Consider the following 20814-nt stretch of genomic DNA (forward strand, 5'->3'; position numbering starts at 1 on the left):
TATGCAAATGTTCGTCTGGGCCTGTAGATTATGGTATGAGATTTCATTTTTTCGAAAAGCGCTGGAGGGCTTCAAAATCCAAGATGGCGTCCTAGATGGCCGCCAAAATGGTCTTACACACGGTATACATTACAACTTCCATTTTATGTGGGGAAAATTGCTATCCACCTTCTTAATCAACATTAAATGAAAGCGTGGTGTATCTTAAATGCTTTACTTACCTAATACTATGTAATGGAATGCATTTTCGTGCATATTTTACTAAAAATCAGCAAAAAATGCTCTAATTTTGGGAGCAAAGTCTAATATCTTAATGTATAACTATCAAATATTTGATTAAAATATATTTTAAATCAGGTAAAATCAATAAGTATGTTAATATCCTTTAAAACAAATGAAAAAGTAAACTTTTATGGTCAAGAATACGATCCAGATATCATTAAATAATATTTTAATTGATGGAGTGATTGTAACTGTACTTTCGTTTGATATTGTGTTAATTCATAGCCAAAATCTTAAATAATTATTTTATACCACTAATACGTTATTCATTTTAATGAAATTATAAAGCAGTTTTATCAACTGAGTCAACATTATACTCTGAAAGCTATGACAACTATAATAATATAAAGAATTAGTTGATTTTAGGTACTAAACATGTGTTGAGTTACTCCCCTTTGAAATACATTTTCCATACAAGTTAAAATTAGCAGACACCAATGTCAAACTTTTTTTGTTATTTTCACAGTTTTCATTCCCATGTACATCTTATTTGGTATTTTACATGTTTATTTATTGTTTGTTTCATAACAGCATGTTATGCTTAAAGGTTTTAATAAATAAAACATTTTTTCAAACATTATCAAAAGGAAATTTGTATGCAATGACTATGTCGTTGATGTTTTTTTAATCACAGATATTTACTAAAATCTGTTTGAATATATGCATATGTAGTGTTCGTGAAAATTTGAAACCCTTATCTGAAATGTTCACTGTCTTGTATAGTAAATAAGAGGGGTGCCAATATATTTTTTATCCAAAACTTGAGTAGAACTCGGATAGGTACAAGCAAGCGGACATTTTTTTCACACCTTTTATTAACTTGTTAATAAACTTATTAAAAAAATGTTTCTGTTGTTGAATTATTGTGTATGCCTAATAAATATTAATTTCTGCATATGCTTAACTATTATTTGGAATATATTAATAGGTAAAACAACAGAACTTCATCAGCCTAGTGAATGACGCAGTCTTTAGAGAAGAAAATATGGCTACATCTGGAAAGAGAGCTTACAGATCTACTATGACTGCAAAGTAAAAAAGTATGTATATTTTTTTTATTTTTTTTATTTATGTACTTAAAATGAGAACACAGGCAAGTAATAATTATTAATAAAAGACATTTACAATAACAAAGATGATTTTTTTGCTTCAGAAATGTAAAGCAGAGGAGAGTAGTGAAGACATATATTACAACCATGTGGTGATCCTTCTCTGCATTATTAATACACCAGTAAGTGTTACCATTAAAAGAAATAAAAATACTGATGATAATAATAATAATGATAATAACGATAATAATGGTGATGATAATAATATTCATGGGTCACTATTTCATCTCACTTTAATATGATGATCTAAATGAAGATAATTGATGTTGTCTAATTAATTAAATTTTATATAAACTACAATAAATGAACATCTTAATTTTACAGTTTTAACTATATTACACTCTTAAGTACATATAGGCGTTCAATAGACGTATTAATTTCATTTTCACTAGTAATTAAATCATAAAACGGCGGCCATCTTGGACGCCATCTTGGATATCAACGCCCTCCAGCACTTTCGAGAAAAATGATATCTTGTTCTGAAATCTACAGACCCTGGCGAACATTTTGGTATATAAAACCCTCTGTTCTTGTGTTGTGACCAGTTAGAAAGCTTAACAAATTTGCAGCACTATTATGTTAACTGCCTCAATAACGCGTGAACGCATTTCGATGAAAAATTAACTACGATAACCAGCAAATAGAGAGAAACAATAAGAGTTTAAATATTTTGCTAGTAGATAAGTGGATATATGTCAAAATTTCTGTTTAATGGCCGAACTTGGGTTGTTATGAAGAAAAAAGTTAATTTCTCACAGTAGTACAATATTTGTTTGTACCATTCAATAAGGAATTCGTTTCTGTGCATTTTGGTATAATATTCTTGATACTTTTATGAAACGCTGCAATAATACGGACAGAAAACCATATCACAACAAACACACATTTCATGAATCGCGAAGCATTTTGACCCTTCAATCTTGGTGCAAATTCATGACGTCATTTCAATAAATCTCATCATACAACTTTTAAGGAGAGTTTACATATCGACGATAGAAAATTGTGTTTCTTTGACAGTGGTTTAAAAGAAATATCCCTAGAATCCGTTGTCCAATTTCAATAAAATTTTCACCAGATTAATATAAATTTCGATGCGCTCATAATGATATTTGTTCATACAAAATCGAATGCGCGAGTTATGATATTTTGATCTAAACGCAGATTTTCTTGATATTTAAAAGTTACAAGAACAATTGTACACATAACCATACTATTTGTGTATCATTGTGTAGGCGCTAGTGTGCTGAACATTTTGATATATGTGGTTTGATATGTATTTTTTATATCTTCGTTGTACTGATACTATACTCAAAAAACACAGTTGAAAAAAGCACAGTGCGATAGTCGCTCTTTAATAACGTTAGTGGGAAATCATATCGAGCTGATTTCGTCATACGAACGTCATGTAAGCAATTGAGTTCTCGGAATTGAAAATAAATATTGAATTGTTCAGGCTTGAATAAAACTAAATGGGTACAGGGCTCGACATTAAACTTAGTCCGACTGTCCGGGACAACCAAATTGTTAGTCCGGACAAGTAAATAAAGAATTTGCTAGTCTGACGGGAGAAGTGGTCATTATAATTGTTTAACTTAGAAGAAATGCCTTTAAAGCCATTATTTCTGTGGAGATATCACTCAACTTTCCAAGTATATTTTGTATACGTTTAATCGTCGAAACCCGAGATATTCCGATAGTTCCATGTGATACATGTACTACACTGTACTGTTCACAAGGGAAGCAACCCTTAACATTTTTCTCTTTGCCAAGATAACAAGAATATTCTCCCTTGTAAAGAATATGCAATTTTCCGACACCGGTACACACCGGTCTTACAGACAATTAACGTAGTGACGTCCTCTCTATGTATAGAATGATTTTTTTTTAAATATCTGTATACTGTACATATACATCACTTTTAACATTTTCTGTTCGATGTTGGCAACACACAAGTTTTTGTCAGGTATTATGGCTTTGTATAATGTTTAAAAATCAATAATCTTGAGTTTTCCTGTTATTCTAGTCAATTCTTTTTGAATTGAAATTGCCTACAATTATGTTTACATGTATTTTGAACAATTCAAGTCTTTATGATTTGAGCATTTTGTATTATTTCATTATTTTGCAAAGTACTGAGCAGAATAAAATATAATGGCCAGGACAAGTTGCTTTTTGGTCAGGACAAGTGAAATTATGGTCTACTTGTCAGACTGGACAAGTGGCTTCAAAAGTTAATGTCGAGCCCTGCGGGGATAAGCTACTATTTTGTGCTGGCGTTTAATGTACAGTTATAAATATTTTGATGGATTACTAACATAAATGATATGATCTAGGATTATTTCAGAATGATAGGTATGTATGTTTGACTGGATTTTTTTTATATACTCGCATTTTGTCGTTTTTACATTTACCATAATGACATGTATACTGTTATGCAATGCTTAATGTATTTTTCATTTCAGTATGGCTGTGGTAAGTACACTAACTTTCTATAATTTCATATTGAACGTTTTGATGACTTGTATACTGTTATGCAATGCTTAATGTATTTTTCATTTCAGTATGGCTGTGGTAAGTACACTAACTTTCTTTAATTTTCATATTGAATTGTTTAGATGACTTGTATTCTGCTATACAAAATGTGTTTTTTTCATTTCAGTTGCCTGTTGGTAAGTACAAATTGCTTTCTTAATTGCATATTGAAATATGTTTTATGACTTGTTCTGCTATGCTCTTTTTCATTTCAGTTGGGCAGATGTAAGTACACTTCATTCATGTAAAAACTGAATATGATTGTTGTGCTATACAAAATGTGTTTTTTCAATTTCAGGTCAGCAATGGTAAGTATACTGTGTTTCTTGATGTATAAGTCTGTATGTATATTGTTTTATCATATCGTGTCTTTTTTATTTAGGCTTTGTGTTAGTAAAAACGGATGTTAAAAAATCATTCTTAAACTTGATACTAAAAAGTATTGTGCTCTGCAAAATGTCTGTATGATATCAGTTTCCAGAGGTGAGTACCAAAACAGTTGAAAAGTTAGTTTTGTTACGTTACCGTTTTTATTTACAGTTCTGTTTGTTATTTGGCAATATTTACATGTATGCATTGAGTTTTGATTTCAGCTCGAGTTTGAACTGAAGAAGATTGCCAGCACAAGGATTGGATAAAAAATACAAAGTAAGTACTGAGTTTCTTACTTAAAGTTTTGAGTTGTATTCATTGTGTGTTAATATGCTATGATTGCTATGAACATGACTTTTGTATTTCAGTGAGAGAGATAGGTAAGTAGAATTGTTCGTTGTTTCAAGTTTACTGTTATAGTTCAATATTGTGTTTATAAATTGTAAGTTGTACAAACACATTCAAAAGTTTCTGATCATGCTTTCAATTTCATTTCAGCTTTAGTGCTAGACGAGTGTTCTCTACTACTAGACGAGTCAGCTTTACTACCAGGCGAGCAGTGACAAGAAGGCGCCTTTGTGGAAACAACAAAACAAACAAGTAAGTATTAGTTGAACAATTGTTTGAGATTCTTTTAATGTTATGTTATCTTAAAATGCAAAATTGTGCACATAAATTGTAAGTTGTACAAACAGATTGAAAGTTTCTCATCAGGCTTTTCTTTTAATTTCAGCTCTACTGCTAGACGAGCAGTGACAGCAAGGCGCCTGAATAGACAACACAACACAAAAAAGTAAGTACCAGTTAAACAGTTGGTTGAGTTGTGTGTTACTCTTTAGTAGTTTGTGTTTACTATTTCATGTAATACATAGTATAATACGCATGTATGTTTTTCTCATTTCAGACTGTTTACTCTTATCGTTTACTGTTTAACACAATCTGATTGCTATTTTCATTGCCAATTTGCAAACCTTGATGTGGACACCGAGTAGTCAATACATACGTATGGCGTACAGCTGCGACAAAACCGTGGGTCCATCGCACCGATAACTTGAGCATTGTCCCGTGTATGGACATCAGTGCAGCTTTGTGAATTCATGTAACTTTGTGAATCCATGTAACTTTACGAATGTGTGTCGATCGAAAAATGTGAACATTCTGCACTGAAATGAACTCGGTGTTGCAAGTGGCAAGTGTTGACAGTGTGCATGTTTATGTTTTTACATGAAAAATAAAGGAGATTGTTCTCCTACCTTTTTCCTTGTTTGTTTGCTGGCCAGCATTATTGATGTATGTGTTTGTGTATTGACTATGTATTAACTATGCAATACCAAAATAAAACAAAAATAAAACAGAAACAGTCAATTAACTGCGTTAGGGCGGCCGAGGTGTTTAAGACTCCACAAGTGTGAAGCGCACTGATAGCACTTGGGGATGAACACCTCGGTATTTCGGTGCTAAAATGTTTCACGGTGCTTATCTTGACGTACTGTTAGAACTACCAACTAGTTAATAAATGCTTGATCTATAAAACAAATGTTCAGTCTCTACTTTGGCACAAGAGACTACAAGTACCAAATACCAACACGTTACAAGGAGACAATCACATGGTGGTACACCAGTCTGAATATACTCATTGCTCTAGCCAGGATCGCAAATTACTTGTGTTAACTGGCAAGGCTCCCCAGTTAACGGAGCTGTGTTACTGGCCTGTTTGGGTCGATAGTGCTTAGGCGAGGTTTTGCTCGAAGCGGGAGCGGGTCACTCGTTTGGGCGAGTCAGTTTTCGCTCGTAGTTTCCAATCTGGCTAGATAAATGTAAGGTTGTCTTTGACTGCTATTTGGCAAGTAGTCCTTCAATTTCGCAAGCAGAAAGACAACAGCGGTCAATTAACTGAGTATGGGCGACCGAGGTATGAAGGTGTCGTTAGACCGACTCCACAAGTTGCGAAGCGCGCTGATAGCACTTGAGGGGAAACGCCTCGGTTTTCAGTGCTAACATGTTTTATTCATGCTGTCGTTATACGCGAGGGACACTTATTATTGCCCGCAAGCTTTGGAACCTGACGTGGGTCGATGCATATGCGAGTCCGAGGACGCGATGGCATTGATAAAGCTTCCAACCAGTTGATGACACGCATTGTTCAAATTGTTTTGGTTAAAGTCTGCTAGGGCTGGGTGGGAAGGCGACTTCTCTTGTGCTCAGACAAGAGGAACGGTCACAAGTCCGTGAAAACGCCGAGTGACACCACTAGCTTTCAATCGTACAAAGCAAAACTTTTATTTGAGGAAACATGATAAAAAAAACTATATGAATGCCTTTAAACGTTATAAGATATTTGCCATATGGCAACAAACTATGCTACTCAATGTTGCCATGAACATTAATTGCGCCTAACGAACCACTCGTGTTGAGACTAACATTGAGTGACTCGTAAACTTAAAGCAGTTACTCGCTTTTGACTGCATAAACATTTTGTACGACGATAGGTATAGCTTGTCTTTCAATGAGAAACATCAAAATAAACATTTATCAGTATTTAAGCATCATATTTCGCTTGTAGAATATACGAAAAAACACAATACACACAACGTTAAGTGATTATTTCTATTTGAGTTGATATGATGCAAAAAGTATATACATCGGTTTGAGCGACTTTCATTACATTCTCAGAATTGCTAGCAGAATTGATAAAAACTATATACGCATATTTATGACTTCCAATGTATGGTCATTAACTTGTGCAAATCCGGCTTGCAAGATACTTGAACAGATGTCCATATGTTATTGTATATTATCTGATTTAGGATATTTTTGAGAAATTATGCAACAGAACTTTTCTGCAAGATGTGAAAAATATTTATTTGAATGCGATTTCTGAGGTTTAGCCATCGCCGAAAGGCCAATGTTTCTTCATTAATGCATGACAAAAGTTAAGGCTAAATTGTTTGCTAGTATGCTAGTCCGTATTGCAAATCGCAAGGTGGTAAAGCGGCTCTTTTCATAGCGCTAAGAAAAACGCCGAGTGACACCTCTTGATCATGTAGCTTGTATGAAACGTGTTTACAAAGCCAAAGTAGTTCAAAGCAGAACGCTTTTCCTTCTTCGAGGGAGAATAAATCTGGGTGCATGTCCCGGCTTTGGTTATAACACGAATACTCGCTGTTCAGTAGCAATATGCATACCCTTTAACCGTCAATATAATCACGGGACCAAATACCACAAGGTTCGATTTCCATTTGCTACACTCACGATTGAAATGAACCAACGAATTGCCATTGAGTACACGATTGAAACGTACAGGATATTATTCACTAATCGGTATGCAGCAAAACAATTTTTACAATCTAGGTTATCAGAAAAACAGTTTATATTTAACGTTTGAACATTCGCTGATAATAGGCATGCACTAGCAATCCAACTCTGAAATGATTCACACTCCTTCGCAATTAATTTTTCCGCGGGACCAAATGCCCATAGGTTCGATTTCAAGTTGCTGCACTCATGATTGAAATGAACCAACAAAATTGCCATCGAGTGCATGATTGAAACTTACAGGATATTATTACCTAATTGGTATGTTGTAAAACTGTTTAACCGATCTTTGTTACACTCCTACGCAATAAATTTTTCCGCGGGACCAAATACCGATAGGTTCGATTTCGACATTCTGAAAGGGACAATACATGGTATCACTTTACTCTGTTATCTTTTGTTGTTTTCAACATGCATACCATGGCTTATGTTCTAAGTACCCGAGTCATGCGCGTTTCATACGTAATATCATCTTTTGAACAATTTTAAATTAAAAATTAGCACAGTATATACTAAACCTTAGGACTTTAAACAAAACAAAGCATATATTGAGTACATAGAAATGTATACTCTATAAACACTTGCAGATGAGCTCCAGCTTTACTGTTCAGGGTATCTTGTTTGACGACAACCATATCGCCACCCGTTAAATGGTGTTGAAGAAAGACCTCTTTCCCTGCCTTTGACATCGCGATTGTTGTCTAAGATGATTATCCATCCCAGACAATATCGCCTGCAAGTACTCTGTCGATCACTGTTTCATTCCACAGTAGATCTAGCTGTAGTGACCTATTGGCGAACATACTAATATAGAAAACAGGTACATGTAAGTGCCGTTCAAAGGTGATATGCATCCGCCCAAGTGTTGTCAGTACGCGACTTCAAGATGAAGTTGCAGACCGTCAAATATAAACCGCTGATTTTGACCAGGACATAACCCAGTAGTCGAGTAAGCTTTAACTGCCTGGGGCGGATGACCTATAGAAGGAAATTATCACAGTAAACATTTTAAAATTGTGTATACGATTTTTATATCACAGTAATATTTGCTTTTACTTTACACACGTACATATAAATAAGAAACATCGAATAAAGACATAAACAAACAGTGTAATGTTATATTATTCAAATTGTTTCTTAAAAATATAGTTCATACATTTAAACACGACACACTTAATGCTAGCACTAGTCCAATACCGAAATAATTTATCGTATTTGTTTGTGAAACAATAGGACCGATGTGTGATAGGCAAACATTATTATTCACTTGTTTTGGATATTAAACATAAGAATGTACCAACAATTCTAAACTGATTTTTCATTTGGTATTGGAAAATTAGTCAACTTGACAAACAGTAAGTTCCTTTTTCGTTCGGATAATTCATTTAAATAAGTGTGTTATTCATCAATGATTTTGTAAACTTGTGTGTTCATACATAATTTTCAATTAACAGGTTTGTTTTATCGTGCATATTCGTTTGTAGAGTAAATGCAATTTAAAATGGTGTTATGTTTATTTAGAAATTAATAACACTGATCACAATTGTAATAATTTAGTACGAAAACACTTAATTCATTTGGCTTCAAGTTTGTTCAGTCGTTTCACGATTTCTTGAATGTCCACTTCTCCATCGAATCGCTGTGCATGCCCGCTCGCCGAGGCGACAATCAATCCAACAGTAATATGTAATAAGAGGCAGCATATTTTCAATTAGTGAGCATGTGCATACATGTATTATCTCAAAGTTGTGCATGGAATTTTGTTATACGGTAGGATCGAAATAGTTAAGAACTTTGCAATCGTTATCATGATGAAACCCATGTTAAGTAATCATTAAACAACAACTAGTAACCATAATTTTACCGTTTAGGATACAATGGCCTAGAACTGATAACAAATCGTTCTGCACTTCGTTATAAGGCTACTCTAAACGTCTCCATATATGAAGTACGAACAATAGTTTTGGTATCTACATCAATAGAGAATCTAGATATGATATTACTCAACTAATGGTAAATTTTATTTCAAGCTGTTCCAAAGTTTTCGAAAAATGAGTCTAAATGTTGCTGTAGTTTTTTGTTGTTGTTAAAGTTATATTTAATACATGCCTATTGTATTATATACAAATGTACACTTGTTAATGGCAGTGTTACGATACTGGTGTAGTACATCAACTCCAAATAGGTTTCTCATTATTTAGACAAATTCGTCAAAACCTGGATTAATAGGAAAATTACGTGCGATATGATCATGAAACTCGGCATCTATATGTGGATGTAATAACATGTTCTCCACGGTACTTCGTACTTGGTTCTCAAAATAATAATTTTCTTTCATATTTCGATATCGTTACATGGATATAGGGAAATAGCAAAATCATTCATTTCAATATTTGATTAAAACATTCCACATCGGGTGTCAACTTTGCATATAATGTCGGTCAATTATCTTTGCAACTTTAAAGTTTTGTAATTACTCAGTCATATTTATAGAACAAAATGCACAGGTCTGAGTGTTTGTATTATCTTATTAGGTTGCCTGCTTGATAAATATCAACGAACCAAGATAAAATATTCACTGTTGAGCTGGATATGTATCGAACGGGTGTGACATCAATAATTTTATTTAGATGTTACGGCTTTTTAACAGTCATTTCAACCTATGCTTTTAGTGTGGAACGAAAAAGGAAACGTATGCAGACTACGCACTAGACGAAGTTAATAGAAAAGGTTAGTTATATAGCATTGTTAAATAAAAATAAGCAAAGAGGAGCATTGTAATAATATAATGAATCAGACTCGAGTACCTTTTTACATAAAGTTAATCAACAAACAAAACTGAACTGTTTGGAATATACTAAAAGAATTATAATTGCAATAATAAGGCTGAATAAAATAAACATTTGACCATATCACGACGGTCCGTTAATTTACTTGAACACTTCCTGGTTTACGCGTATCAAGTGCTCTTGCTAAAACCATAAACTGACAACGGTGTTTTAATATCAGAGGTATGAGCTTAGTGGATACATTGTATGACTTAAATAAACAAAATGATTCAGTGTTGACAATATTTAATAAAGTTTCATATTCAAGAACGTGTTTGCGTTCAGACGCATATGTAATGAGTTTTAAATAACATAGCATTCGTGCTAACTTTTACAAAAACAATCTTACGTTTTTGTTTTTAAATAAGCGTGACATGGGCGCTCTTGATCTCGTGACTGTGTGGTTGACATAATTAAAAAATAAATTTGACTAGAAAGTGTCATGGTAGAAATTCGGACAAAATATCATCAAGGCGTAAAAGAGCTTCTGGAGTGATAGTATTAATGTACTGTTATTTGACCTAGTGAACTAGTGTTTGACCGTACATGACCTAGATTCAAACGCAATCGAATTATAATTGGGACAGTTGTTTCGATCATGTTTTAAGTGTAAATGGGTAATGCATGCGAACTCTAGAGTGTTGTAACATTAGATGTTCTAGACGAAAGCACGGCGACGATGAATATAAAGATAACATATAAAAGGTGCGCTAAAAAGATCAAACATGTATAGGTCTATTTTTAAAACGTTACGCGAAAATTTGACAAAACATCGGAAAGATATCACACTAATATCAAACACATTCTTCTTGGGCAACCATTAACACTATTCTTGAAATGAAGTTGAACGTTTTAAAATATCACCACGAACGGTCAAAATGTGTTTAGACAATACTCGTGCATGTATAAGGTAAGCATTAATTGTCTGGTTAATGGCAGCCTGTAAATGAAACAATACGGGGGTTTTAAGCATGCCTCTGAAACAGTAGCAGGAAGCACTCTATACAACGTGCTTTAACAATACATATATACATTAGCATGCACAGTTCATAAAAGTATGCTATACGTTTTTGAAACAATAAGCAATTGAACAGCAATCCCTTAATACAAGAGTAAATTACAATTAAATGATATAACCCTATTGTTAATAATAAATGATTTATTTTACTTTACTTGTTATTTTAATGTTAATATTATTAAGTTAAGATCGGCATTTTAATAATAAAATAGTTTTTTTTCATCATCGGCATTATCATCACCATTCCTTAGACAGGCCATGCCGTTAAGGGGAAATAAGAAACGAAAACACACAGATCCTCCGCTAGTCAGGTCTGTTGTGGGCTGCTGGGAGAAGCGCATCTATGGTGAGAGGCGTCCGCACTTTCACATTATCCATCCCGCTTTTTATTGACAGCCTTAACGGAAACGTTCCTCTAAAGTGCCTTGGAAAACAGTCTTGCACAGAGACGTATGCCTGTTGACGTATTCAAACCAAACCAACTTTCGTCGTTTGATCATCGTCAGGACTCAGGAGGTATTCCTGTTGGCCAAACTTTGCTTCTGGCATGGTCCGGATATCACCGTTTATCTTCTGCTCTTTGAAGGAAATGCGGAACATTCTTTGTAAACACTTATGACCTGTATGGCTCCTTAATCCACTCTTCCTTGGCCTCTCTTTTCTCTTCTCTCTCCCATCTCTCTTCCGAGAACTTCTTCGTCAAATGACAGCAATACTTCATTGAAATTGATGGTGTTGGTAATTGTTTACATGCCGATTTCTTCTGTAAAATTAAACTATATTGGTATAACTTTGAAAACATTCCAGTCGAACGAACATCAAGTCTTACTATCAATTGCTGTACTTATCTTATTTAAAATGGTGCAAATAACAAGAGATTATTTGAATGGTAAACAAAAGTCATACCCGATACAGTACCAGAACACGTCCTGGAAAATTAGCCTAGGGCGGCTCATAAATACTGTAAAAAGATGTATGATGAGATTAGCAAACATTGAAACTTAAAGTGATATTATGGGCATTTTATTTTGCACTGTTGAATTGAGCTGAAAAGAATTAAAAGGTCAAAAGAGTTAGTAAATGTGGTTACTGACCAATTGTCTGCAACTCATCTTGCTACCAGTTGTTTATAAAATATATATATTATATTCGATAATTTACATGACTGGACAGTCCTCTAAGACTAAATAAACCGTAAAACAAAATCGTGTTTTTGTGTCGTATGAACAAATCCGCACTAAAACAACATTTAGATTCACATCGTAAATCGAATCATTTCTGTCCTAAGTTGTCAAAACGAAAGTACGGTTGAAATTCAAATGCATTATTTTTCTCTTTCCGAGATATTGTTTTAGTATGTTAATGCTGCATTAACTAATATCAGTGTATATGAAGTGAAAGCACCAAAAAAACAACGGTTTCGATAGACACCTATAAACTGTTAGATGCCCATAATATCACTTTAAACCCGGAATTTCATTAGTTGCTCGACACGTGATTGAGATTGTTTTCTAACTCCATTCATCAAGAATACATTTCAAGTCGAGACCAACATATCTGGGTTATAGCATTTTTCAGACCGTTGATAACATTTTGGGTGTTCTAAATATTGTTATACACCAATTACTTGAATTTTGTAGACCATTTACCATGATTGAAAGTCGTTTAAAAGTTGTAAATGAACCTTATTTATAATTTATAATTTCTCTACGTTTTATGGTCTTTGGAAAATGTTTACGCTTTTTAAATAACAACATTATTCTCACTGGATCGAAATCTTATAGCACTCTTTATCCACTGTTTGATTGATTAATTATCGCTCAAAATGGACATTATAGTAGCGTGAGACTGGGTATGTTTTTGTATGAGATTAAATTTGCGGGAAATATGAAGATAACACTTAAGTTTGCGGTGTCGGGTCGCCTAAAAAGACGAGGGAAACTGGGGTACTAAAAAAAAACTGGAGATATTCAATCAGGTTTAATTAAGAAAATTCACCATAGTTCCGTGTCGTCAGTAGCGCCAGAATATGGGAATATAAAACGCAAAAACTCGCAGCCATAGAGGCTAGTAGATTTAAATTGAATGTCCAAGGCTTCTACTATATGGTCATGGTCAACAGACTTGTTAGTTGGTTTACGGAATATATTGCTAGATGCCGGTGATGTAGGTTTTCGGAGACGAGATAACCTTTTGTCATTAAGTCACCTAGTAAACTGCCTCTCGTTTTTTATCTTAAGCAAGAAAAGAATTTATAGGTTATTGATTACCGATCGCAGACCGTTATAGTGATCCTTGGGTTCTTGTGTTACAAATAGCAGACCGTTATAGTGATCCTTGGGTTCTTGTGTTACAAATACACTAAAGATCCGGTTACAAACAGACTATTGTCCTGTTATATAGCAAACTACGTTTGGTTCACTTTCAACAACTAACTATTTTCTTCTTATACGAGCAGACGTGGCTCTATCATGTTAACTTGATGCCGATATTAATTATTTTATATTCATAACTTAAAATATAAGTTATGAATGTTATACATGTTAATGTAAATGTATAAATAATATATTATGATTGTTCTTATAACAATTCAAGCTACGTCATTTTTCAGTTAAAGTGTTTCAACGTTACTTTTGGAATCTGTTTCTATATAGCGTATTTCCTTAAAGAGTTATTCCAGCGATTGGAATTTATCACAAATGCGTATGCTGGATATTAAATTATATGTGGTTTACGAAGATGGCATTAACAATGTTAAGAACAACACAGTAGTTTTAACACGACTTGTAAGATATAATAAAACAATTAATAAACAATGATATTTAAAATTAGATAAACAGGACCTACAGTTATATACCTTAAACCACGTCTTAGATATGTCTTTTTTTCTGGAAGCTATGAATCACCATCTCATGTTCCAACGTTATAACGACACTTGCATCTCGCACCCAATTTTCGAAACGCATGTTTTCAGATTTAAAATGCAAACCTTGTTAGACGGCGAAGATGGTGATAGATTTGGAATGCCCGGCAAAATAATGTAAGTACGCGAACATGTGTGTTTTTTATTATTCTTTTCCGAAAGAGAGGAGAATTGTAATCTCATCCTTCGACCATCCATCCTTCTTTGTAGCTTTACATAGGCATTATTGAAAAAATGCTTATGGAATTTCATATAGTCATCAGGGGCTAAAAGGTGAAGGAAAGAGTACAATTAACATTCAGAGTAAAATACTCTCATCAGTTTGTACATATCTGTATCCCGTTAGTTGTTTATAACTACCTCTGTGTTTAAGGTATTCCTTTAAAACAACAATTTAATGCATTTACTATCAAAACAAATGGTGATACAACATATGCACAATCCAGTACAAAGCACATTAATCGTTTATTTATTCTACTTGCGAAGTAACCAAATAATATACACAAAACGGACGTCGAGGTTTAATTCCTTATTTCTTTTGTTTTATTCATGATGTTTACATGTTACGAAAAAGTTAAACATAATGTCATGAAAAGTGGCATTTCGCTCAGAATCTGCTATTTTTTCAGATCCGATGATTTAAAGAAGTCTTTTAAAAACCTGAATAAATCAATACATGGATTGATTCAAAAAAGGTATGACATAATGGAAATCTACATGCAAAGTATGTTCATATTATCTATGTGTATGTGCTACAAATTACAGAAACGTAATTATTCCCCTTTGGAAGATAACGCTGTAAACTTTTTATTAGTTCGGTCAAATGGTCGACATGTTTTGTACTCGCCCCCTGAATTGCACCTATTGCACATATTTATCGTTATCCAAAGTAAGGCATATACAACATTAAACAAGTCAACGCTCAATATGAAAACGCGCCGATAAAAAACCTTTATTCAAACATAAAGCAGACATTATTGTCTCTTTTGCATTGACTTGTTTTTTTTTTACATAAACGCTTATCGGTTCGACTTTTGAGATCCCCAATACCGTATGTACATACACTGTGTAAAGGGACTTGTTTACAGACTCGCAGCATTATAATTGTCAACACAAAAGTCACCGGTTCAAATATATATTTATTCTAGTAAGCGCGCAAAATAAGATTCATTGCAAAAACAATATTTAAAATATCGTTTCGTTTATGGAGTCCGAACCTCAACTTTTGTTCTTGGAAATAATATAAAAAAGCGATTCATAGTATGTAAGTTTTTGAGTCAATACAAGAAATGATTATGATTTTTGAATACGAAATTTCTGAACAGATCTCTCAATCAACTAAGAACTATTTTTATTAACAAAGGGATTTCCAATCAAATTTAACTTTTTGGCTTCGATACTCGGAGTTCTTTCTAAATGTTTTGGATATTTCGGTTTTGTTCCACGGCAATTTAATTTGAAACCGTCTAACGACACCCAGCATTCATCCGATTTAGTATGTGTTAGTATTTTTTGTTTTATATTGATGATTAACGTTATACTATTATTTGGTATATACTTGTGACAAAACAAATAACGTGACTGTCCTAAATATTTTTTCAAGCCCAATCAGGAACATTATTTAAAGCATTGACCGGAAACTTAAGCACAATAAATATCCTGTATACATTATGCAAGAAAACAGCACACAGCAGCGAACAATGGATACTTTAGAGATAAAACAAAGAACTCATACAATGTTAAAGTGCTACACATCAAATGGCTCAGATCGGATAAGTGACGAGGAGATTGAAATGATGCGTGGAATGCATAGAGGGTACAACGCCAAAGGCCTTGTTGAATATATTGTAGTGTAACAAGTATGTGTCACCTGGATTAAGAGGAACAACCGAGAATTACAATTTGAGGTTATTATGTCAAACAAAAACAGATCATTAAGGATGATATATTATAGTAAACTGTCTTACAGCCAAGTCAAGTGTAAAGTTTTTGCTGAGACTTGAACTCAGATATCCCTATCTTAATGAAGACATGTTGTTCTCAATTGAACTGCAAAACTGTTTATACAGTATTTTATCGCTTTGATATACATGTAACTATTAATTATACCAGCAATGACCATGACCACTGAAGTGAATAAATGATTATAATAACAAATGTTAAACCATCACTAACATATTAAATAGGTTTCCATTTTTTTAAACTCAGAAAACTAACGAAAGAAACCTTGTCATGTATGTGGGGGGAAATCTTTTTGATCGTCTTTAAAATTGAGTTAAAAGAAAACTGTATTTCGTTTTTCCAGGTTTGTAATGGGATTTCGCAGGTTTTCAGTGTTTAGTCATACTGTTTTTAAATTAAAATTACACAAGGTTACAATATCTGTCATTAATCAACTTTCACTTAGAGATGGGAATTGTAATTCTGTAGAAAGATTCGAAGGGGGTTGAAGGGTACCTGCAACTAAATAAAAGGCAGACAAACACACGCAAGATGATATGGTGTACGATATCCGGAAAATGAAACCAAAAGTTTGAGCAACCAGCGACATACATAGATGCACATTTAAGACTTTAAGCAATTGAAAGACCTAAATAATTTCTTAATCCTCAAGATCCATTCGGTTCGGCCAATTAAAAAAAATCAAGTCATTAATGAACATAATGACTCGTTGACAAAAACAGTAGGAAAAAAAGCTTGGACAATTATTACAATGCATGTGCAAGAGGGCTGGTCTTGACAAAGACAAGAAACTTATCAACCATGCAACACAGAAAACATGAATTTCTAATCCAAGGGACAAAAACATTTCACCAACGGATATAAGAAAGATATAAGGACATAAAACATGCAATCTGCCCCTAAATTATACTTCACTCTCAGAAACTAAACATCGCAAAATTTCAGAAATGTTAAATAAAAGCCACTATGAAAAGATAAAAATCGACAGCATTCCGACTATTAGAAAAAAACGAATCTTATCTACTGTTCAAGAAAAACTGTATCTCCATCAACAAGCCACTTCATTTTTTTCCGAAGCAACTGATGCATATTTTCGTCAGGGACTTCCACCGTGACAGCAGCTTCAAACGTTGCTGTTAATATAGTTGGACGAAGCAATCAAAACTTCCGATCCTTATTAACGTGCAAAGCTTTTTTTATTCACTATTTCTCAGTTTGCATTGAATAATTCGCCGTTAAATGTGAAATTAAATAGTGCATTCGTTTTCGCAGACACTTTTTACAGTCAACGAACTTGAAAGAGAAAATACGGCTCGCTTAAACTCTTCCTATTTTCTTTTTCTTAGCCTACCGAATACATTTTCTCCATCCCGGCCCCAACCATGCATTCCCTATGTTCCAATGCCACACAAACGTAAAATTCAGACCGTTGAACTCGATTTAATTGAAATTGTATTAATTGATCTAAATGTTATTTAGTGTTATCTATTTCTATCGCAGCGAGTGTCAACATAAAAAAAGAGACGAAACCTTTGAGCAACTACAACATTTCGTAAGTGATTTTTTGATGTTGTTCAAGCCCTGATTGTATTTAATAAAGATACAAACACGTCAAATTTACATGCCATGTGTGTGCAAGGCATTTTATTTCTATAAAAAAACATACATTTTTCCTGGCAGTATAAGTGTTGAAAATGTTGACAAACCTAGGTTGTGACGGCTAAGATGATTTTTATGGTGTTTAGGACAACAGAACTCTGCGATGGTTAACCGTCATCATCACAATTATTTCCAGGAGAGCATAAAGTCGACGCTTTGTCCATGCGTCGTCAAACATTCTCATTTAAATAATGGAATTAAAACTTTTTTTACCTTAATTTTCATCCGTCATTACGTCCTTCAGAAGCGTTATTCGTTACCGCACAAATCCGAATTAGATGAAAGTTTATAGCTGGGATCCCAATATGGTGGACATGCGCTTGTTATCACTCCAACGTTGTTAAGGGAGTTATTTCCAATAATTACTAACTTTTTCTACATGAAGTTTTGTTTTCGCGCAAGATCTCAGGATTTTATTATCCAAATTTGATGAAACTTTAAACGCGTTTTATATATTTGTTCACATAAGTAAAGCTGAATAATTCGGGTTGTAAAAATTATTTTCATTTACTCTTACTTTTTTTCAATTAAAATAGGATACATTTGCCTGATAATTCATTTATCGATTTACTGTTCTGTCGTTTAAGGGTTGTTTTTAGTGACGAAAATATGGGGCGATGTACGATCACATAATTTATATAAATAATCATCGAGTTAATCTGGAACAAATAAGCGAGTGTATTCAACCTTTCTCTTCTTTTTGTGTTTTGTTCAAACTGATTGAGATTTCACGAAAAACACATCATAATAAAAGTTTAGACAAGTTGTTCCAGAACATCAAACAATTAAGAGTTTAATACAATCGTTATTTTTCGTGTGCATGGTGAAACATCCATTCCTATTTGAAAAAAGACACGTGTACTGTTTTGAAAACCCCAGCATTCACATGACAAAAAGACACAAAATTTGATTATGCAGCATTTAAACATTTTCAGTAAACGTCTCAATAGGCTTGAACATAGTGGTATAGAATCTCATTATATTTTACAACATTCGATTTATGGTACCATTGCAGCGAGTCTATACAATTTTAATGGCAGCACTTCATATTTTAAATCTTAATCAAGTACATGAATATGAACAAGGAATGTTAAAAACAATATCTCAAACATCTTAATGGTATCATTAATCAAGTTTACTTAAATAACAATTTTAACGTACACTGTTACGCAGACACCGACAAGTTTACTCGTATTTGTTGTCGAGTTTACTAAACGTGTGCATGTCTTCTTTACATGAATGGATTTTTGATTATACAACAGAAACTATATTACCACTGTATATAAAATACGCATTAAGTGAACTTCATCTGCCCCAGCTGTAGAGAAAACCCTACAATGCGATACTTTATATATAGCAAGTGACACTTGTGTCGTTTTATTTTCAGGTACCCCTTCTTAATGGCTATTTTGTATCTACTCGCTTTAAACGAGTATCAGTTTATTAAATTATATGTATTCGTCCTTTTTTCTGCGTTGGTTAAAGATTGAAAACATGTTTACAAGCATAATCGTATATATTCGCTTTAACAGCTTTAACAGCGAAAATTGCTAACTTTGCTGCTTGACGCATTAGTTGTACACTGTAAAAGGACATTATTTTATTATTTTAATAGAACATTGTTTTATTGATGTTAAGTATCTTTTATTGTTTGTTGCGTTTTAAACATTTATCTATTTTGCATAATACTAAAACACATTGAAACAAGGACTCTTGAGTATTTTAAGAATGACATTGAATGTCTTACTTTGACGTTTTCATTTAGACAATGTTGATCATTGACCGTATTTAAGTTACACCTCCGTCACAAAAAGGTACTCACAGTGTATCTCTATTTCCAAAGTGTTATTTGCATCCTATATATTATGAAGTTGTTTTGAAGTGTATTTATTTATTTTAAAAATCTAGATGACACTCAGGAAATATGTTCATTCGCAAATTGTACCTGTTACTTTAAATACCATTAGTCAGCCGTTTGTAGTATTTTATTCAATAACAAAATGTATAGAGAAATTAATAACGTGTAACTTGTTTTGTATAACAGACTTGGACTTGAACTCTGTTATACTAGTAACATTTAAGATAAAGTAAAATTCCAATTGATGTTGTATTTGCATTCAGAAACTAAAACAAATGCCTTAATATTATTAAATCGTACATATGTGTCCATTTCGTAACGTAGTCTTTCAATATTAGTCAAAATCTCTGTGATACGTCTTTATTCCTCAAAGCAACCAAAGCTTAAGTAACATTACAATCGAAGTTTTAACAGCGCGTATATTAGTATTTAAAATAAAAACAGCTATTAAAAATCATTTATTAATTGTCGATCATTATATAACACAGCATATTACTCACACATTTTCTAATATTTTCAATTTGAATTATTTCAGAAACGATTGCTTGATAAGGTAAAGGAAGAAAACGCTGATCTGCGATGTAAAAACGCACATCTCCAGGCTCGGTATTGTTTATTATGAAATATTATATAGTGTTCGTATGATCCATCGTTTCTTGAAGCACGCGTTACTTCTGTAATTTTAGTCTTTGTCAAATATTTAATTTCTTATCAATTTTTCCTCTTTTTAGTGTACTAATGACTCAACCACATGACGTCATTCTTGAAAATCAAAAAAGAACAGAAGAGCTTTTTGTTGATGTTTATGACGCCCTTCTTGAAAAACTACAAAAAGCGGAAACTGAACTCCACGAGCTTACGATCAGGTGGTTTTTTACTTCCATAATTCTATCTTTATGTATTTTATTACATAAATACAAAGATAAAGAATTCAACTTATCCGTCGTGCAAATGTA

General features: G+C 33.3%; 1 protein-coding gene across 4 annotated transcripts in view; it reads left to right on the forward strand.

The window, feature by feature from the left end:
- The first annotated feature begins 10170 nt into the window (after positions 1 to 10170).
- LOC127842106 (uncharacterized) overlaps positions 10171 to 20814 on the forward strand; it is a 31779-nt gene continuing 21135 nt past the window's right edge. For 2 of the 4 annotated variants that reach the window (XM_052371429.1, XM_052371431.1), the window contains exons 1-7: positions 10171 to 10340; positions 11853 to 11972; positions 14431 to 14496; positions 15009 to 15074; positions 17842 to 17893; positions 20394 to 20464; positions 20590 to 20724. In XM_052371429.1, the coding sequence (XP_052227389.1) occupies positions 14438 to 14496; positions 15009 to 15074; positions 17842 to 17893; positions 20394 to 20464; positions 20590 to 20724 (383 nt within the window). In that variant the 5' untranslated portion in view covers positions 10171 to 10340; positions 11853 to 11972; positions 14431 to 14437. The remainder of the gene's footprint in view (positions 10341 to 11852; positions 11973 to 14430; positions 14497 to 15008; positions 15075 to 17841; positions 17894 to 20393; positions 20465 to 20589; positions 20725 to 20814) is intronic. The other 2 variants (XM_052371430.1, XM_052371432.1) reach the window with 2 other exon arrangements.

This window comes from Dreissena polymorpha, chromosome 8 (assembly GCF_020536995.1).
Source record: "Dreissena polymorpha isolate Duluth1 chromosome 8, UMN_Dpol_1.0, whole genome shotgun sequence".
Lineage (NCBI taxonomy): Eukaryota > Metazoa > Mollusca > Bivalvia > Myida > Dreissenidae > Dreissena > Dreissena polymorpha.